Here is an 18,200-nt window from a genome sequence, read left to right as displayed (position 1 = left end):
CGTTCTCGATGATCAGACGACGAGGGGATTGACCGCAATAGTGACCAATGAAATAGCTGTTGCCATCTAATTTACAAGACTAAAGAAGCAATGGAGGTGGCAAGTACCCAAGTTCTGTCAAGTTCACATGATGGCGATGCTGAGTTTGCTCTTGGAAAACTATGTTTGCATCATGGAATGATTTTTGCTTCTTAGGAATGACTACCAACAGCTTATTTTGTTTTTAAAAATAGATATACGAATAATTTTCAACAACTTGTGATTTCTTTAAGGAACTTGACAAAGTAAACTCCATTTTCTTATTTGAATTGAGGAAAGTAAAAAATATATGAATGGAATGAACATGTAAGATTGGCATGGACATTACTTGCAACCATGAAATGGTCAAAAAATGACATTTTTTCCAGCAATTATTGGGTGACAGCTGAGTTAGATGATGCCTTGAAAAGTAATGTAGTTCTCTTGCTTGGATGGGGTTAGTTTCAACATCTCTCTCTCTCTCTCTCTCTTCCTTCCTGATTTGGTCAGAGGAGCAATATTATCTCCAACCTGTTTGACAAGTTCATGAATAATTATTTGAGCAGATTCAAAGCTTCAAATTATCTAAAGAGTTGGTGAAGAAATCCTGGTTCCTTGCAAGGGAGGTCTTGACTGCCTCATATGATAATTATTGTTTTCCATCACAACAATTCTAGATCGGTTATGCTCTAAATATTTTAAGATGATTGACAAGTATGGGTGGGTTCATGTCACAATCCAGTGTTATATTTATATGCCATAAAAATTGTGCTACCATTAGGGATTATATAATCTAAAATCACTTCAACATTCATGCTGCCGCAGCTGGGCCATGTGGTTTGCCGTTGTGACAAATGAGATGCAGCCGTTACCTCCTGATTTTATAAAATCAAACTAAAAATCTGTTAAGGATTGACCGGGTAGCCAATGCCTGCTCCTGAAATGAAAGTCAACATTGATAAATACATTAAAATCTAAAGATGCATGTTTTTTTGATAGTTTAATCTCCATGAAGTTTCTTTGACAAGAATGATTTGGTATTGATCTTCTCCATGCTGCTGGAAAACATAAACTGATGGAACAAAAGAGGATAAGAAACAAGATGAGGTGTGCACAGGAGATGTGAGAATATCAAGAGGAGGTTTAATTGATGCATGAATGAGTGTACAAAACATGTCATGCCATGGATGTGCAATTAAGCATGTCAATAAATCCAATACAAAAAGGCCAGGTACTTATAGCCAGTCACGACCAATCAAAAGTAAATCTAGATCATTTGCTTCAAACACACAGAAAGTCCAAGAAGAAGAAGACGAGGTGTGGAAACAAATCTCATGAAAAATAAAAACATTACTTGTTAATCCAATTCCAAAGCCTCTTTCTTTTGTACATAGCCCTTAAAACAGATATTCAACTGGAAAGACATGAAATAGAAAAAGAAAAAACTCCTAAATAATGGCTACCAACAATCCTTATTACATCATACATTCACTCATCATTATTCATATACTTAATTCATCATAAATAACCATCTTAGTTCCCATCATCCTATTTACATATCCACCCCTTTAATCTTTGAGCCCATCTTTAGACCAGGCATGGATCAATATCTTCTATTCCTTGTCCGATTGATGAAGCAACTGCTAAAGGATCGCACAAGCCATTGGATTCTCCTCAGCAGCCGGAACGTAGTAATACACAATCGCATTAGGATTTCCTGGCCATGGATTGGTTGGCTTGTTCTCACCCTTCTTGGGCTCCTCCTTTTTGGGCTCCTCTTTCTTGTTCTCTTCTTTGGCTGGCCCGACCGAAGAAATTTCGGCATACCAGGATTTTCTTAGCTTGCGCACGACAGCAACTGGGTCCACAGTTCCAGTCACCGTCAACTTCTTCTCTTTCATGTCCATGGTGAGGGAATTAATCCCTGTTGAAAGAATAGATGATCAAAAGTTTAGCAATACTTATTCCTATACAAGAAAGAAAGAAAGAAAGAAAGGAAAATTTTTGATAATTCTTTTACTAAAACTCAGTTAGATTCATGGTTTTAATAGCACTATGGACTTGGTTCATTATGAACTTTAGAAAGCTTTATCTTGGGGACAAATTCACAAAGATGAAACGAAATGATTGATGCCTTCGAAGCTGGAGACTGTTTTCATAGCCTTCTTTTTGGCCCTGTCATCGTGCAAATCCAATTTCAACACAAGCTTCTGCAATTACCACAAATAATTAAGTTCATTAGTTATAAACTCAATAAGAAGAACCAGAATTACTTGTTCAAAACTATAGAAAATAAGTAATTCATTAAAGAAGAGATAAGAGAAAAGCATAACAAGAAGAGAATCCCACCAAGAATTATTCTTTGATTCCAGGAGAAAAAGATCAAAAGCAAAAAGTTATAAAGTAAATGAAAAAGAAGGGAAAAGATGCTTGCAAAATCCATTCATTACTCCCAAAATGAATTGAATTGTTGATACAAATAACAAAGTTGTTACCTTGGCGTCTCCAGACATCTCAGACAATCACACATGAAATACGAAGACAAGTGGGGAGAACGGGATGGCAGAGTGAGAAGAGTTGGAGGTGAAACAACCACGAAAAGTGGGCGAGAGGACAGTGGGAGGATGGCTTGTTTGTCTTGACGTCTTCTGGATTACGGCCTCAAGCCAAGCGATATTTATCGGCACCTACGAAACTTGTTCTTGGAAAATCCGGCATTAAAGTCTTGATGGTGTATGTAGTCAAAAAAAAAAAAAAAAAAAAGTCTTGATGGTGGTGTGACATTAGCGTTGAGGCATTCAAAATATATACATTTTGAAAAATTATATTTAAAGATAGAACGAAATATAATTTTTTTAAAAGAATATATGTTCGATTGATAGGACCCGAGCCATCTCATCAAGTCGGTACAAGTCAATACAGGCGGCGGCAGCGTCATCTCGTCGGTGTCATCGGCATCGTCATCATCGCCGTCGGGGTCGAAGGGGAACAACCAGCAAAGAAATAAAACGGATTAGATGCAACCACAAGACTATGATTAATTTTTACCCCAAAAAAAAAAAAAAAGACTGCTTAATTCTCGTTATTGGTGTGGCTCTGGTTAGAGTTTAGTCAAAAAGTTCTCTGCTTGCTAGCCAAGCTAGTGACGCACTTCAATGACCAGCTTGTTTGGCGGGACGACACTGCCAAAAAAAAAGAAACAGACCTTTAACGATGCAGAAAATGGCCGCTCCAAGTAAAAAATAACACTCTTAATATTTTCAGAGATGCTTATGTCGAATATTGATTTAATATTGTTAATAATTATATTATTAGATAATTGATGATGCTTTTATTTATGCCACTAAAATTTCTTTTTGGCAGCATTTGGATTTATCCTATCGAAAGGGGCAAAAAAAAAAAATTTATTGTTTTACATTCATTCCTATATATATATATATATATATATATATATATATATATATATATATATATATATATCATTATAAAATATTTATTTTAGGTGTATATTTTTTTTTTCTCTTGCATATGTACCCATACTATTTAATACTATTAAGACATTAATAATTTTTAATTTCAATAACTAAAATATTTTTAATAAATAACCATATTTTAAAAAAATTATAAAGATATACATGCAAATAGTAACTTTTCAAGGATATTCATAAAATTTCACATATTTAGGAGGATTTGCATGAAAAAAATAATTTTATTTTTATAGATTTCAATTTATTTAAATACTTAGATTATTCTCATACTCGCTCCTTAATATTTTCTATAAAAATATTACTAAGAAAAAAATAATATGCCCTTCCGTTCTTCATAAAAAAATAAATAAATAAAATTATTTATGAGACTAATTCAAATTTTATTCTCCAACATTCATGTACATATCAAGATTCCACATATTAGCTCATTTATAACTTGCTTGACCACATTAAAGTTAAGGTGAGCTTTGATATTTATATAAATTACAATATTTAGGAGGTTATGTATGCAAAAAAACTCACACTTGGTGAAAAAACTTCCAAAACTCTCTATGTCATGTAATCGTCAAATCCATCATTTTTCCTAAGCAATGTTTTCACAAAAAATATTAAGAAGCAAGTAAAAGAATAATCTAAGTATTTAAACAAGTTGAAATGGATAAAAAAATAAAATTAAAATTTTTCACATGTAAATTTTTCTAAATATATGAAATTACATGAATACCCTGCAAAGCTGCTATTTACATGCATATCCTTATATATATTTTATGCCTCCTCGTTAAGGATATTTTGGTCATTTAAATTAAAAATCATTAATGTCTTAACAGCGTTAGATTGTATAGTATATATGCAAAGAAAAAAAAAAAAAGGTATACACGTAAAATAAGTGTTTTATAAAGATATACTTATCAATATCAATTTTGAAAGAATATTCATGTAAATTATAATATTCAAAAAGATATTTTTATAAAAAATCAAAAAAAAAATTTATGAGGAAGGGTGAAATAAGTTTAACCCCTATGTATACATAGATAAAAATTTTGCCTTCGAATCATATCGGGTTCATCCAAGCCACGATCGTAGCTCGATTGAGGTTTGATTTAAGCTGTTGTGGTGAAGGGCTTGATTCAAGCGATGCTTCCGCCATGATTGCCGGATCTTGCTAGATCGGAGCAGCCGATAAGCTCGAAGTGGCCCAATCCAGGATGTAGCCTTCCTCATGGTTCCTTTCCTTTCCTGGCTCGATTCGAGTCCATGGCCTGATGCCATGGTGCCAATGTTGGTCCTTTCCTCGGCTCGTTTTCAGACCATAGCATGATCTCTTACCATGGTCAAGATGGTCCCTTCCTTGCCTTGGTTTGACGCCACGACCTGCTGCCTTACCATGGCCATGTTAGTATCTTTATCAGCTCGGTTTGAGACAACGACCTGATACGACGGTAGTCATGTTGGGCTTTTTCTTGATGGGTGTGTGCAAACATAGCTTGTCCATCTTTGGACAAAAATTGCACCATTCAATTAATGCATAGTTCTTTATAATTTCGAAAATCTAGCTATGAATTTGATGCTATTGACTAATAAGTGAACATGCATGGCTGAGACAAGCAACTGTAGTGATCATTGTCTGCCCAGCCACTCCTGCTATCCTAATTTTTTTTCTTTCACGGGCGGTGTGGAAAGTTGATTGCCGTTCAACAAAATGTTGGCTCATTTGTCAACGACCGAAAGAATTTCTTTTCACTGGAATATTTTTTTCCGATAAGTTGATGTCTAGATATATGATACTTAAGAAAGTAATTTTTATGTATTTGATTGATCATGAGAAAATGACATATTCCAGAATGGCTCAAGTTTCATTGAGTGCCGCCGCTATCTACTAATCAACCAGTCATCTTCAATTTTAACAGCTGACATTTCCTGGTGAGTTCCATTGCATGATCTTTGATCTAGTCTAGGCATTGTTCAAATGCCCTCTCATGAGGAAGATCTAGGTAAACCGCCCTCTCTACGTAGCTAAATTCAAGAATCAGCAAGGGCCAGCCTTGCCCAATATACTGAAAAAGGCTTTATCTTCCCTTATCCCAGCCCAAGGGATAGTGCATGCTGAAACCCAAAAAAAAAAAAGGACGACTCATCTCTGGAGGAATACTTAGGAAGAGAGAGAAATATCCCCAGTTAATAGTAAGGAACTTTCAAATGCACATACAATCCTTGTCATGATGCACCAAGCATTCCAAAGCTATAAAACCCCCTTGCCATAAATTCATGAACTGAAGATGCCGAAGATGTACCTGCCAGAAACATCACTACCGTATTTGCCAGTCATGCAAATACCTCATGGATGAACCCAGCTTGTGGCATTAGCTGATCGCCAACAAATTTCTTTCTAATTTTTTTCTCAGCTCAGTTCAAATGCCAACAATTTAGTCCACAATTTGTCCTCTAACCAAGCTCATAACACTGGTCACTGCATCCTACTTGGCACATGTAGCACCAAGAACCCACATTCTCCCCATTCATCACCTCACAGACAACTATTTTGTTTTGTCCATCCAAAATGGAAATCTACCATAATTGACTACGTTGAGTATTTGGTATCCTCCAGGCAACTGCTGCTTGATGATCTCTTCCATTTCTTTTCTAATGGTTTTCCTTCACAAGTACTTCCCCATTTTTTTGCGCTCATTGTTTTCTACTAAAATGTTTTATAATTACCGCTACCAATTATTTTAATATTAAATAATCTCAAACCAAATTAGATGTGACAAATAACAGCTGTTACATTTGTTATATCAACAAATAATGGTTTTGGACTAGAATAATGCCAGGAGTGAAAAAATGCAATCCACTCTTATGTTCCATTAAGGAGACTTTTGTTTGCCTGGTTACAGTTGCAATTGCAGCGACTAATTCAGACATCCAAAATAGCTTTTTAGATGACTACAATTACAACTACAGGTAACATTTGAAGCACAAAAATGGCCCAAATCTTGTAATTGGAACTGTAAACAAATTTAGCTGCAATCCCAATTACTATATTCATTGAAACTGGAGGCAACCTCAAATAAATCCCCACAGCATTCTCCAACCGTTGAAATTTAATATTGTTCCAAGTACCTTCGACATCGGACAGCATACCAACCAAAGCAGCAACAGTTTACATCCTTCACAACTTTAAAGGAGGTTCTGCAACGCAAGATACAGTTGGTGGTATACCAAATATTAATACTTGACAGAGTTAGTTACAGATCCAACTTGTCCCCAATAATTTCCCCATTAGTGAGAATTAATTTGGGAAGTAACTGATGATCTGACAATGAGAAAAATGCTCCATCTGTGTCCACACTTCAAATAATTCGTTATCTGATTCTGTTGAACGCTCGTTAGCATTAGATTTTGTACAGTGTGGCAACACTTCAAATAAGCAGTGCTGCTTGGTACTACCCTGTACCGTTACAAAAATAAATACAAGACACATGTACTTCATCTCCGGAAATGTATATTCACAACAGTCGGTTGCATATATGTCTGCTGGATGGAAAGAGCAAATGGTAAGTAAGGATGGAACAGGAACGATGAAATTCTCTTTGGCCTGCCATCAGAACCACCAGCCTCAGGTCCTATACAACATAATCAAAGTCCACTTAATTCACTAAATGATGAATTAGATGAATCAATGGCTTACATACTTATCACTAAGTCTATTGTAAAAACAAGCAATGAAGGACACATTATTGCCATGACGATAATTATACGTTGAACTCATGTCCGTCTCCATCAACTAGCAGTCTCATGAAAGTATGCAGCAGATATTACAAAATAGCTCATGAATGGGCAGGTTTGTCTTGTCAGATTATTTGGGTAAAATGCATGACATTTCTGGGGCATTAGTAAGGAAGGCACTAGTTCGATTGGAAGCGTGAACAAGCACTGATGGTAACATCTTGGACACCTTCAGAGGCTTAAAATGAAGAACAGTATAGTGGTATCTATCAGCAAAAAATGCACTACGAAATGTGAGAAAGCAGTAACTGATTGTCATCAGAGACTGAACTCAAGTCAAGGGTGGGAGTTGAAGCACAAGCAAAAGCTGGCTTACACAACATAGAAAAGCACAAGCCAAAGCCTGGTGCAGAACAGGGTGAAAGAATCAGGTCATGTTCTTTGTAATATGACCTATTAAGGGTTCTCCCTAAAACTTTGATCCCATTAATCATCTGAGGTGTACCTGGTTTTATCTTGAACTTAAGCATATTCGGTTGCCTCCTTGAAATGAACTTTATTGGATGTTCAGTGGAGTGTCTGTGGCGAACTGTTGCTGAAATCAGCTACAAAAGGACAAAAGCAACAATCAGGCAACAGTTGTAACATATCAATGATGAAAACCATTCAACCTACACATCGACTACCTCTTATAGGCCAGTCAGAAACAACTCTTCCCTATCATAAGCATTCTAACAGTGTTAGAAACAAATTTATAGTCTCGAAAAAAGAAAGGACTTGTAATTTGCTCTTCAATCAGATTCAGATATCCAACAAGCTACATCCCACCCTGAGAAGCAGACCGGAACTGACACCATACTAATAAAGCATGGGAATCGAAATCACATATGTGAGAGTATGGGTTCTCTGTTGACCAAAAGGTTGGCATAAGCTTATTTAGTTTAATGGACTTGGTTTACGTGATGACCCAGCCTGAATAGAATTGGGCCTAATCCATCTGACAGCCCAGTAGCAAAATTCAGGCCCAAATCAAGAAAAAAGAAGGACTGTTGAGAAGAAGACTGGAGTCTTCTTCCTCCAATTTCACTGGAGGAAATCAATGTTGAGAAGGATTCCTCACACCTTCTTCCACCCTATTTAAACACCACCGCACCCTCTTCAAGCCTCACCATTATCGGCCGTCAATTAATCGCATGAAAACTCTTGTTTTCCTTCTTCCAGATGCCCTTCACCAAGCCCATTGGAAATCACGGCCAAACACCACCGAAAGCAAGGTAAAAATCCCTTCACCCTTTAGTTCATCCTCCTCCCCATCCTTCTTAGCCCATGGAACTCGGATTCCAGCCAGCTATTGCTGAATTTTCTTTGAAATTGAGAGCCTCTAGATTTCTCCCGTTTTCCACCAGTTTTCTTGATTTTTGTCCAGCTGGTCATCACCACTAACTGCCAGTAGGGGTACCTCCTATTCGTCACCATGGGCCCAGCCACCGTTGGTTGGGGACTTCTCTATTCCGAGAAAAAGGGGTAATCATATCCCCTATTTCACCAAGTAACAAAGGGAAGGAAGGAGGGAAGAAAAAGCAAAGAAAAGAAAAGAAAGAAGACAAGAAAGAAAGAAAAAAAAAAAAGAAAAGAAAGAAAGAAAACAAAAAAGAAAAAACGAGAGATTTTCTCTCTCTTCTCTTCCTCTCTCTTTCCTAGTTTATCTCTCTACTTTCTCTCACCACTTTCTCTCTCTACTCTTTTAAATTTCTCTCCCTAGATTGTTTCTCTGTCCACTTGATCTAGTAAAAATCTTCCTTCAATGATTTCGATCTAACCCTAATGTCTTAGGATCTTGATCCATGGCTGTCAGACAACATGCCGATCCCCACCTGATCAAGCTGAGTACCACTAGATTTCACCATCAATTATTCAATTGCATCCTAACATGTTAGCATGATACTTGATTTGTAATTGATCCATTGGATGCCCTAGATTGAACCGATCGTAATGTTGGATGCTATTGCTTGGCTTGCCTTATGAAGGTGCTGGGATTAAGAATTTTTATTTTTAAATAATCATGATGAAAATTTGAGAAATATAATTTTTGAATATTAGGCTTTGAGAAGGATTTTCAAAATTATTGGATTAATGGTTGGTTTTGTTTGCAAAATAAATAATGCTCAACTTTTTCTAGATTTATCAACAATTATAAAATATTATTTATATTAAATTATTTATAATTTATGAATTTGATGCATGATATTTTTTATTTTGAATACGCCTTTCTTCTGAAATATTAAATGATTTATGATCGAATGTAATGAATTTGATATGGATTGTCTAATTGATTTCAAAGTCACATGGTTTTATAAGTTATTCGATTTGAAATATGAAATATCTTTAAGAAAAGTGTTGATTTAAAATAGATGTTCACTCGCAACCAGATTATATTTCAATACCCCGCCAGTGGATGTTATATGCTGGCATTTTGACAACCTGCCGGTGGAGGATATGTGCTAGTACTTCGATACCCTATCAATAAGGTTTATACTTTGACATTTTGAAATTCTACCATTGAGGATTATACACTAGTACTTTAATACCCTACTAGTGAGGATTATGCATTGGTATTTTAATACCTTGCTAGTAAGAGTTGTATGTTAGCCCTTCGATATCCTGCTAGTAGAGATTATGTATTAGTATTTCAATATCATGTCAGTGGGGGTTATATATTGGCACTTCGATATACTACTAGTGGGGGTCATATGCTGGTATTGCAATACCCTATTAGTGAGAATTATATATTGGCACTTTGATATCCTGCCATTGAGCATTATGTAATGATACTTTGACTAAGCTCATATTCTGGCCTAATCACAGGATATAAATATGGTCATAATTTATGACTGTCAAAATAAATGTGATGTTTTGAAATAAATTGATTTATAAATAAAAATTAAATTTTGAAAAAATTGAATCCGCATGCTTATTGTTTGGATAGTACTATATATTTTTAAACTGGATTTTGAATTGATGCACCTTATTTTCAATTGGATTTTGAATTGATGTACCTTGTATGCTTATTTTCAGTATACTATTTGCTCGGTGTTCATTACTTATTGAGTGGTCTAGCTCATTATTCCATATTTCATTATTTTTACATATTCAGATAATAAGCATGATTCGAGGGATTCATCACGGGAGAGATTAGAAATAGAATTTGATATCTTTATTTTAGATTAGGATTTATTGAATTTTGATGCAAGATATTGAAATATTATTTTGTAAGATATTTAATTTAGTTATTTAAATTAAATTTCGAACGTTAGTTATTTGAATTTATATTGCTGTTTGCTTTATGATATTGTGATGAGATATCTTCCATGCTTGTAGGGAAAGTTCCCTACAAGTGTACGATAGTTGCCGCAACCCTTGGCTCATGATCTCAAGTCAAGGGTGTGATGATTTAGAACAAGTTTAAGACAACATGACAATATTAATATTTTTATACAAGTATATTAGGTACCAATTTTCTATCAAATCCACAGCAAGTAATGATCCAGCTGATCTCTAGATATGCCAAAAACTGCTTAAGTGCATAATTTATGATGTACAAGAATTCCAAATGATTAGTTAGGTATATGTCAAGGTTCGCCATCTCGATACTAGCCTTATACGGATAACATCCTATCACAATGTTAGTATACCCAATATGGGGGTTATTTGCTGTGCCGACACTTGATAGTCTCCCATACCATATATCGGTTCAATACTCATACAATACAATATGCTCGGTATGCATTGGTACTGACTGATAAAGCATACCATTATATATATTTTTTCACACATCATTATAGATATTTTCATTAAGTGAACTCATCATTTAGATTTTATGATTTTACTCTGTCACTTAGTGACTAATTCCCATACTCTGAAGATAATAATTAGTGCTACCATAGCATGCAACAGATAGATGAAGTGATGGCCAACAAAACCATACATATGCTGCTTACACACAATTCTGCTTGAGAAACAAATCAAAAATTAAAAGACAATCAAGGTCAATTAGACCTAGGAGGGGATAAGAAAAAGAAAGAAGAAGAAAAAAGAAAGCAAGGAAGGCAAGGAAAAAAAAGGAGGAAAGAAGGAAGAATGTAAAGAACGAAAGAAAGAAAAAGAAAAGAAAGCAAAAGAAAGAAAAAGAGGAGAGAGATGGAGGCCAGAAAGGTACCTATGGGACTCTCAATTGGGATGAGGAGGGCCAGTGGGCATTTTGTTCTATGAAGAAAACAAGACATCTTTGTCCCACAAGATTTAAAACCTTGAACCTATGTATTCTTTATTATATTCAACTACGACTGTTCATTGACATATCTAGTTTTTAAAATAAAGAGGGAAGGGATGCATGAAGAAAATAAAACATCGTAAAATAAACCATTTAGTATGGATAGCATTATTGAGTGAAAATCAGATAGTAGGATTGGCAAACAAAGATTTAAAATACAGGAGAAAGTTAATATGACAAAAGGATATAAAAGTGATAGCAAAAGAGAAAATAGAGCATGATAACCTATGATATGAGAGAGAGAGTCTATGTGTTGGCCAGGAGGGGCGGGGTATGGCATGCTATTAACCTCATGCATGTTATTAACCTCATGAATTTGGGAAGGTTCTTGTTTTGCAATACTTAGTGGTGTATTATTTCGCTACGGGGCAAAATATTGCCTGCTTTATGATTTAAAGAAAAGTTTCATCATATGTTACATATTATAAATTTGCCATCATTGTAAGTTAAAGATAGGTTTGAAGTATTTTATGAATTATAAATTTCACACTTCTAATGATTTATAGTCAATTGTGTCCCGTTAAACAACAAGGGGAAGATGGATAATTGGACATTTTTCACCAAACAAGCAGCCCACTTATCTCTTTTGTCCCTGATCAAGAATATAAAAAGGGAAGAATAACAAGGAGAGAGTTTTTTCTCTTATCAATGACAATAACATAAAAGAAAAGAATAATGACAAGGGGAGGGGGAACAGAGAGAACGAGAAAGAGAGAATGTGGGGGGTGGGAAGGGGGAGAAGCATTTGATGCGGCTGTTTGTTTAAGGAAGCAGCAGATCACATAGTTCCTAGAACTTTATAAGATTCCGTATCTAGCTTAAAATTTGGAAGTGCTAATTCTCATTAAACTAAGTAATTAGACAAAGATAAAGGCCACAAATTTTCACAGGTGCAACCATTAATGATTTTTTTTTTTTTTAATGGGTCACTCAACTTAAACATTGGACTCTATGTATAGCTATACATGTCACCTGTAAAGTAAGGTTTCATATCAGTTTCAGTATACATGTCATCCGTAAAGTAAGGTTTCATATCAGTTTCAGTATCAGTTTTAGCTAGGTGGAATCAGTTTATATTTCCACAATTTTAATTGAAAATACAAAGGAGAAGACAAGAAAGTAGCGAGAAGTTGAATTAGTTGCATCATTTTATTCACAGGGCTAAACAATTATTGGACAACTACAAAAATAATATCATATATATTAAAAAGAACAAGCTAAAAAGGACTTATTTTTAAAGTTTAAACAGCCATTATAGTGTTTTGTGAATGTCTGCAAAAGTGTAGAACTAAATGCTATCAGATATAAACTAACATCATGAATTCCAAAAATTTGAAAATATCACAAAAGTACCGATATAAAATTTATAAAAACATAATCCTCTAATAGTACAATTTGGCAACTGCACGGAGTTCATTTATTAATGGTCATCATATAAGGGATTCTTAACTTGCTGGACTTTGGGAAGGAGTCCAAGGAGGAAACTCTCCTCAAGTTGGGCTTTCTTTAATTTTATGCATGGTAAAAGTTGTCTAGATTAAGAATCTAATACAGCAATAAAACTTTAACAGCTTCAAAGAGGCATATTAGCATCTAATCCATGCTTATATCCTTTTAAAAACTTATCCTGCATCTAAAATATTTAGCAACCACGTGCATTGGCACATACATTATGGCTAGTTCTTTTAAAGTTGAACATGTCATTTTAGTGTTTTATAAGTGGCTGCCAAAAAATAGAACTGTATGCTATCAGGAATAGATTATACATCATAAATTCTAAAAATTTGATGGCATCACACAGAATACTAACATGAAATTTATAAACATAATACACAAATTGTACAAGTTGGCAGCTGCACATAGCTCACTGATTACTACCAATATGTCATTTCTATCAAATACTAATAGTCACTATCACCATGTACATGTGGTTGTCACCACTGCTGTAGCATGGTTGCAGTACACACCAAAAATAACTGCTTGTGTTTGTGTTTGTGTTTGTTTGCGTGTTGAAGCAAATTTTGTATTACAGAAAGCAATCAACACCCTCAAACCTCATTAAATGGACTAATATAATTAAATGAAATTAGAAATGGTAAAAGTTGACCTTCAAACATAGGAGAACTGCCACTTTTGATCACAATCAAAATTATGATGATGAAGAAGGTGACCGGTAAAATTAAGTAAACCAATTTTCACATATATGATAAGCTCTGACTGAATAGATCAGACCTTTTCATCATACCGAAAGAGTGATAGATCAAAATATGGTGAAGGGCTTTGGGACTGGCAGGTGCATGGTAATGAAGTCATCATCTTCTTCACAAACTGCCAACAACAAATAACATATGACTTAAAATAGAGAGGGCGTACAAAGAACAAATAGGTGAAATGTGTGCATGCTTTCTAGCATATCTAGATCCTTACAAATCTTCAGCCAATATTGTTGTTGTTACTAATGGATGCAAGCCAGTCAACATACTGTTTCTAGGAAAAAACAGAAGCTAAACATAGGTTATGTTGTAGCAGTCACCAATTCACCATTAGTGTACAATGACTCAATGAGACCTATTCTCAATCATCAATATACGAAAAATATGAGAACTGAAAAGAAATAGAAGCATGGCAATCACAAGTCATGCTTCAGTTTTAAACGATTGAACTTCCATTAGAATAATTAAATAAGAGATAACTTATCGCTTAAAGTCTAAACCGTAGTCTCCAATACCAAATTCTGATACAATGAATGTTAAATATTAAAAAAATTAAAAAGAATTAAACAAGATCAGGTTTAGCATAAATGAAACAAGAAAACCATAAATCATCTAGCATCCTAAAATTACTTAGATATTTACAAAATATTCTAAGATGGAATAGCTACATAAACAAATAAAGTTAACAATCAAATTGCTAGCATATAGAAAGAGCATTTGGTGAAGCATGGATCAGCTGATTAAATTATATTTCTTGAAAAAAAAAAAAAAACATTATAATCCTTGCATGACAATGAGCTAAGAGAGCTATGCCCGTACCTCAAGAACTGAGCATTACCTGTGAGATGCTGTTTGCTTTATTTTTAATGCACCAAAGCTGATCGAGAGCATGTATGTTATTGGAGTGAGAAGATATAAAACTTGTATGCAAAGAATTTCTCGAATTTGCATGAAAATGGTCATAGAATTGCTCAAACAATGAGTAAAGCTCCTCTGAAGAATTCTGCAGAAAATAAAACATAAATACAAATAATTTGATCCAAAACGCTGTTTTAACTATGCCCGCATTGGTATAAAGCAACTACCTGATAAAATGCAACAATATCTGTTGTTTCCATGTTATACACAGCAAAGAATGCTGGATGTTGATCGGTACTTCGGGCAACCTAAAGTTTTAAATATATGGATAATTGAAGATTTGATGAAAAATCACAGAAAAAAATATTACCAGATTTTAGCACATGAAAGAGAGTACAGTTTTCCCAGAAGTAATACAATCTAATGATACTTACCCCTCCATCCACACTGCCAAACTTAATTAAAAGATGATGACGATCCAAGAACTGCACCTGTTCAGAGTGTTCTAATAAGCTACAAAATATTGTAGGAACAAATTCTTGAGATTATAAGAAAAAATAATCAAAAATCACAAAAAAAAAGGAAATTATTGTTCCATGCAATCAACATACAAAAATTCAAAAAACAAATGCAAAAAAAATTGTGCCAAAAGAATAAATTCTCATTGAAATTTATCTCAAAGTGAAACAAAATCATAATTTTTCAACATGTTAAAGAAAACTGTGAACACAAATATAAAAGGAAGCGTGAATAATGTGTACCTTCCACATGATGAGATCAACATAATCTTGAAAGTGGAAATAGAACTTCTTCTTTAAATGTTGAACCCTCTGGAACAAAAGCATGATTTTATCATTATCCTTTTGCAAACAACTAATACATAGTCAAACCAAAATTGTATTACTGATGAAAAAAGGAAACAGTAAAAGAAACAAATGATGTTTCATAATTTTAAATGTTATGGAGACATAAAACAACCAAACAAGTTGCATCAGAATACTAAAAGGTTAATATCTAAATTAGATTCAAAAGACATTCAAAAAATAATGATACAATCATAAAACCCGGTAACACTGCATAGCCTCTTTCACCTTAGCGTTTTCTGTTGATAAAGCTGACACAGACCAATGTGTCACCGGCGATATAGATACAGGCATCTGATATGTTAACATAAACAGTATAAAGACACATGGATATGTGTATGTGCATATAGTCAATATATATGAATTCATTTAAGTATCCATGGTTGTCATATAGTGTGCCTCTAGATGATGGACATAGCTTGTCACCCAGCAATATGCCCAAGCACCTGACGGTTGCCCAAATAATGAACTTCATATAGCACCATTTCATGTAACTATTTCAAAAATATCATTAACCTCCATATATCTCTAAAATAACAATTAAACATGCCTCAAGGCATAAGCAACGGTTTACTGTATGAGTACTCATTAACAATTTAAAACACTTTCCACATGTACTGTAATTTGTATTATCCACAGTAACTCATAAATAAAACAAACAGAAGTAATATCATACTTATTATTGTCTTCAGATTCTTAAGTCAAGCAGTATCTATTATTGAGCTTTCTTGGCCACCCAACTCGTAAGACATGGGAGCACAAACTTAGGGTGTGAATGAAAGAATTTAGGGGTCACTTGTTTAACACTTGAAACACTTTTTATATAATTTTATTTGGAGTCCAATCCGATGGTCACATTCCCTCATTACCATTCATGAATCATTTACAATAATAAATTAGAAAGAACCAAAAAACAGAGGTTACAAGAAAATATGTAACATGCTGGATATATAAAAATGTAATTGCATCCATGTGTTTCTATATATACATAAATAGCTGCATGCGAACACATATATTACACATTTACAAGTCCATATATGATCATACACATATTACATACTATATGTACAAATACGTTAATCCATACGTATGAATATGTGGACAAATATACAGGTTAGACTATATCTCATCAAATCATTTGCAGTGGATACCACAACTTTTTAAAGCTTGATTTACATTGCTGACCCATTCTTCATCAGCCCAAGTGTTTGGGATCGAGTGTATTTTCCAATAAATCTTTATATCAGTCCTCTCCTTAACCTTGCAGATTCCTTTTCCTTGACTGTTGTGCATCACATGGTATCAGCACTTAGATTGCCAGAGATCATTAGCTCAAATCACGGATCACCAACTCAGAACCAGACCCTGTGCCGGCCGGCGGTACGAGTCGGTATGTCCCTATATCAGACTATACCAGATCCGAATCGACACAAAAATGAGGAATGAACCAAAGAGGAAAAGAGGGAGAGAGAGGGGGGAGGGAGGGAAAGGGAGGCTTGTGGAGATGCCAATGATGGCCACCGGAGGGCCGCCAAGGCCCCTCGGGCTCCGCGGTCTTCCGGGATAGAAAATGAGGGCAGAGATAGATAGAGAGAGGGGAAGGGAGGGAAGAGGAAGGAGGAGAAGGCGGTGGGGAGGCTATTGGGTGGCCTTCGGATGGCCCAAAAATTCTTCACAATGGCTGCAGGTTCAAAAGAAGGGGCGACGCCCCTATTTCATCATCTTTTTTAAAAAAGACGATAAATAATGAAGTCGGCAATGGGTCCGGAAACCCTCCAACGGGCCCATGAAGTTTTTGGGCCATCCGGTGGCCTTCTCGCCGCCTTGCCCTCCTTCCTCTTCCCTCCCCCCCTCTCTATCTCTCTCTTTTCGCATCACATGGAGGACCATGAAGGGCCGCTGAGCACCGGAGGCCTCGCCGGACCACCACCGGCCTTCCCCTCTCCTTCCCTCCCCTTCTCTCTCTCTTCTTCTTTCCTTCTCTCTCACTCTATTTTTTGCTAGCATTCTAAATCAGACATCCGAACCGTACTGATTAGCCGCCAATATGGTTCGGCACGCTCCGAACCGTCCGATTCAGACCAGTTCCACGAACCATGGTTCAAAACCTCCTTTAAGTTATTAATTTAATTCACCCAGTTGTCATCTTGACTTCTTTCGATTGTTGTGACTTGTTCTCCCTTGTGTATCCATCCATGGGTAGTCTAGACTGCACATGACAGCAGGTGTTAAGCCTTACATACATCGTCGACCCATTTCTTGGCAACACAAGTTTTTGGGGTCAATTAGTTGACCTTTTGGTCATCGATGCTCATCAAGATTCATGCCCCAATAGCTTTTAAATATATGCATGTCTCATGTCCCATTATATGAAAAGGATAATACCATGGATGCACTACCTTCACGCACACGAATGGTTAAAAAGTTGTTACCTCCACTACCAAATATTTGATGAGAAGTGCAATCCAATTCTCTCTCCGACATGCACACATGTACCTATTTGTGCATGTGTAAATAGATGGCAGTCTAGATGGGTTTCACTGAGGCATCCTGGTGCCTATCTACCACCTAGGTGAACACCTGCAAGGTTGCAACAGCAAGTATGTTTCCTATTATAACTATAAAGCACCGGATGAGTTTTAGATACACATGACATGTAAGCCCCACTATGTTTGTTGCTATAATTTTTTTAAAAAAAATGACTAAT

General features: G+C 35.4%; 2 protein-coding genes across 7 annotated transcripts in view; both read right to left on the bottom strand.

Moving 5' to 3' along the window:
• Positions 1-1,350: 1,350 nt before the first annotated feature.
• On the bottom strand, positions 1,351-2,673 carry LOC105059432 (heavy metal-associated isoprenylated plant protein 39). The gene is made up of 3 exons (XM_010942724.3): positions 2,514-2,673; positions 2,153-2,228; positions 1,351-1,942 (listed from the first exon to the last, which is right to left on the bottom strand). Exons 1-3 carry the CDS (start codon positions 2,529-2,531, stop codon positions 1,662-1,664), a joined length of 375 nt encoding a protein of 124 aa, XP_010941026.1. The 5' UTR covers positions 2,532-2,673; the 3' UTR covers positions 1,351-1,661.
• A 3,898-nt stretch (positions 2,674-6,571) lies between these two features.
• The window catches only part of LOC105059434 (light-mediated development protein DET1), a 28,959-nt gene continuing 17,330 nt past the window's right edge, over positions 6,572-18,200 (bottom strand). For 2 of the 6 annotated variants that reach the window (XM_073250199.1, XM_073250197.1), the window contains exons 5-11: positions 15,392-15,460; positions 15,065-15,121; positions 14,858-14,938; positions 14,611-14,775; positions 13,792-13,887; positions 7,735-7,834; positions 6,572-7,126 (exon numbers count right to left, since the gene is read on the bottom strand). In XM_073250199.1, the coding sequence (XP_073106300.1) occupies positions 6,990-7,126; positions 7,735-7,834; positions 13,792-13,887; positions 14,611-14,775; positions 14,858-14,938; positions 15,065-15,121; positions 15,392-15,460 (705 nt within the window). In that variant the 3' untranslated portion in view covers positions 6,572-6,989. Of the gene's footprint in view, positions 7,127-7,734; positions 7,835-13,666; positions 13,888-14,610; positions 14,776-14,857; positions 14,939-15,064; positions 15,122-15,391; positions 15,461-18,200 lie in introns of those variants that run through there. The other 4 variants (XR_012137556.1, XM_073250201.1, XM_073250200.1 and 1 more) reach the window with 4 other exon arrangements.

This window comes from Elaeis guineensis, chromosome 16 (assembly GCF_000442705.2).
Source record: "Elaeis guineensis isolate ETL-2024a chromosome 16, EG11, whole genome shotgun sequence".
Classification (NCBI taxonomy): domain Eukaryota; kingdom Viridiplantae; phylum Streptophyta; class Magnoliopsida; order Arecales; family Arecaceae; genus Elaeis; species Elaeis guineensis.
The sequence above is the reverse complement of the archived record's forward strand: the minus strand, read 5'-3'. Positions and strand labels throughout refer to the sequence as shown.